Below are 2,882 nucleotides of genomic sequence, written 5' to 3'. Positions count from 1 at the left end.
TCACACACACACACACACACACACGCACACACACACACACACACACACACACACACACACACACACACACACACACACACACACACACACACACACACACGCACACACATAAACGCACTCACACATAAACGCACACACACACAAGTAACTCACTCTTTTCGACTTTTCGGAGCGAGTTTCCCATCACCTCCATCTTCTTCTCAAAGTCCTTCATACGCATCTTGGGCGAAATGGACAGAAAGCCTGTCATTCAAACGCACACGTGCACATACCATGACTTGCAGGGCTTATTCACGTCACCAACGCCATCACCACAACACACACACACACACACAACACCACTACCAACAACACCACCGCCACCACCGCCATCAGCAGCTGCTGCAGCAGCAGCATACCTTCGTAGATGTCACGCATGCGTTCGCAGATTTGAAAGGGGATGGTGTTGTCTGTGGCGTTGTTGATGCACAGCCGCATCTGAATCGAAGTGGAGGGGCGTTGGCGTGGATTCGCGCGTCAGTGGTGTACACCGCCAGTTTCACGACTGCAGCTTTCGACACGCTTTGCACACATCTAACACCTCACACACATATCACACACACGACACACACATACACACACACACACATCACAACACACCACACACATACACACAATCACACGCCACCACGGGTCGACGTACGAGTTCGCCGGTGAGATCGGCAATGCCGAGAATGTAGTCGGTAGACACGATAGCCATGCGCGGATCATCGTCGCCAGCGCCATCGAAAATGAGGGCTGCAATGTCCTCTGGTGATGGCAGCGACCCATCCTTGATGTATGCCATGAAGGTGATTGCCTCAATGTACTCCTGCATGCCTTTTTGGGGTGCGCAGGCCGTGGGAAGCGTGGATGTGATGTTGACATGAGACTGGCAGCATGGTGGCATGGAGCAGCGCAAATTCATGAACACCACTGTTGCTGCTAGCATTGGGGGAGGGAGGGTTCTTGGGTCGGTGCGAAACCTCGACATGGAAGCTTAATGTCCCCCCCCCCCACACACACACACATACACGCACACATACACACGCACACAAATACACACACAGTTACCTGGTGAGTATGCTCTGTGGTGCATGGCTGGATCTGTGCCATCCAACTCCTTGGCAATGGCTCGGATGGTTGCGTGGATGGACGCAAGCTTCTCATTGGCTTGTGCAATCAGAGTCTCCGCATTCGTCCCATTGTACCTTCAGCCAACCACGCATCGCAATTACAGCAGCGCCGGCATCAGCAGCAATATCGGCAGCGCGAGAAACAGACGGAGGTGAGCACGACTGCTCGAAAAAGCACGCAACACGCAATGCAATGTGTGGGTGGCTGCACTGATAGCTGCCACTGCGTGAGTGTGCGCGAACATGGGATCGCACCTCTGCAGGAGGAAGATGACGCGTTTGCTGGCAATGGTGACGTCGCGGCTCAGCTTCACCAGCCGCTCCCGCTGATCTTGCTGTTGTTTCAGAGTGTTGGGGCAAGATCATACAGGAAGCGTGTGTGTGTATGTGTGTGTGTGTCGTGAAAGGGAGAGAGACTGTATGTGTGTGTGTGTGACGCACGTGGTGTAGGAAGCTTGACACAAGAGCAAACACACGAACAGGCTCACGCATTTGTGGCTGAGCAACATTACCCTGTCGGTCAAGATCTTGGCATACTCCACAAAGTGTGGCAGCATCGGGTTGTTGGGATCGAGATCGGCTTTCGCCCGCTTGCCGTCTATGCACGCCAAGCATGCACACACGCACACCAGTGAGCAGTGCGTCTGTGTGTGTCTCTGTGTGTGTGTGTCTGTATGTGTGTGTGTGTGTGTCTGTGTGCGTACGCATGTAAGAAGCCAATAATCCACACTCAAACACACAGAGACACGGCGTGACGACTGACGTGCACCGTGGCGTTGTTCGTGATGGGAGTGTGGCCTCCGCTTTCCTGCTCCACCGCTGTAGCGCTTGTGCTCCTGCTTTGCCTCTGGTTTCTGCTGCTCTGTCGCCTGCGCCTCTGTCGCAGTGGCAGCAGCAGTGGAGTTACGCTGCTCCTCGTTGTCTCTGCTTGTGTCCATGGCTGTGCTGTCGTCTTGCTTGTGGTGGTTACGGAAAAATGGGTGATGAATTCTATCAATTTTCGGCACGGCGATGCGAGTGAAGAAGGTGGCAGTGGCGCTGCTGACTGCAGCTGTCCTTTCTCTTGTCACCCTTGCCGTCAGGCGCCTCTTCCACAGCCCCGACATCACACAGCCTCCCGATGAGGTTGGCATGCGTGCCATCGTTTGTGTGCGTGTGTGTGTGTGTGTGTGTGTGTGTGTGTGTGTGTGTGTGTGTGTGTGTGTGTGTGTGTGTGTGTGTGTGTGTGTGTGTGTGTGTGTGTGTGCTCGCCTGCTCGCCTGCTCGCTTGCACCCTTGCACCCTTGCTCCCTTGCTCTTCTGCTCCCTTGCTCCCTTGCACCCTTGCTCTTCTGCTCCCTTGCTCCCTTGCTCACCCATCTGCTTACTCACCTACCTGGCTGGTGTACTCGCCAGTCTCACAGCGCAACCAGCCTCTGAGTGCAGATACCAAACTCACAATTCACGGTCACTCTCCTGCCATGTCCGACACTGACACACAGGTTCAGAAGGAAGATGGTACCTCGTGTGATGCTGGGCGCTGGTCCGATTGGTCACTGTGTGACAAAAAGTGCGTGAGGCACAGGCGGCGGCTGCAGTCGCAGTATGACCAGCTGCAGCCACTTTGCGACCCCGTCGTGCAGCAACAGACCTGCCCAGCAGCATGGTGTACCCCAAGCCAACAAAGCATGCACTCAGAAGACTGTGCTACGCCCTGGAGTAACTGGTCACCGTGCTCTGCCACCTGTG

At 54.9% G+C, this 2,882-nt stretch overlaps 2 protein-coding genes across 2 annotated transcripts in view; one reads left to right on the top strand and one right to left on the bottom strand.

The window, feature by feature from the left end:
• Positions 1–2,120, bottom strand: part of PTSG_07931 (translin associated factor X) — a gene marked incomplete at its 3' end in the record, with an annotated part of 2,396 nt that extends 276 nt beyond the window's left edge. The window contains exons 1-7 of the mRNA XM_004991677.1: positions 1,918–2,120; positions 1,667–1,752; positions 1,410–1,489; positions 1,093–1,229; positions 683–858; positions 399–477; positions 154–243 (exon numbers count right to left, since the gene is read on the bottom strand). Coding sequence (XP_004991734.1) covers positions 154–243; positions 399–477; positions 683–858; positions 1,093–1,229; positions 1,410–1,489; positions 1,667–1,752; positions 1,918–2,092 — 823 coding nt within the window. The 5' untranslated portion in view covers positions 2,093–2,120. The remainder of the gene's footprint in view (positions 1–153; positions 244–398; positions 478–682; positions 859–1,092; positions 1,230–1,409; positions 1,490–1,666; positions 1,753–1,917) is intronic.
• A 40-nt stretch (positions 2,121–2,160) lies between these two features.
• Positions 2,161–2,882, top strand: part of PTSG_07930 (uncharacterized protein) — a gene marked incomplete at its 3' end in the record, with an annotated part of 2,557 nt that continues 1,835 nt past the window's right edge. Inside the window, exons 1-2 of the mRNA XM_004991676.1 lie at positions 2,161–2,279; positions 2,636–2,882. The exon at positions 2,636–2,882 is cut by the window's right edge and continues 6 nt beyond it. Coding sequence (XP_004991733.1) covers positions 2,166–2,279; positions 2,636–2,882 — 361 coding nt within the window. The 5' untranslated portion in view covers positions 2,161–2,165. The remainder of the gene's footprint in view (positions 2,280–2,635) is intronic.

Source organism: Salpingoeca rosetta (genome assembly GCF_000188695.1).
Source record: "Salpingoeca rosetta unplaced genomic scaffold supercont1.19, whole genome shotgun sequence".
NCBI lineage: Eukaryota > Choanoflagellata > Craspedida > Salpingoecidae > Salpingoeca > Salpingoeca rosetta.
This window is presented reverse-complemented; position numbering and strand designations above follow the sequence as displayed.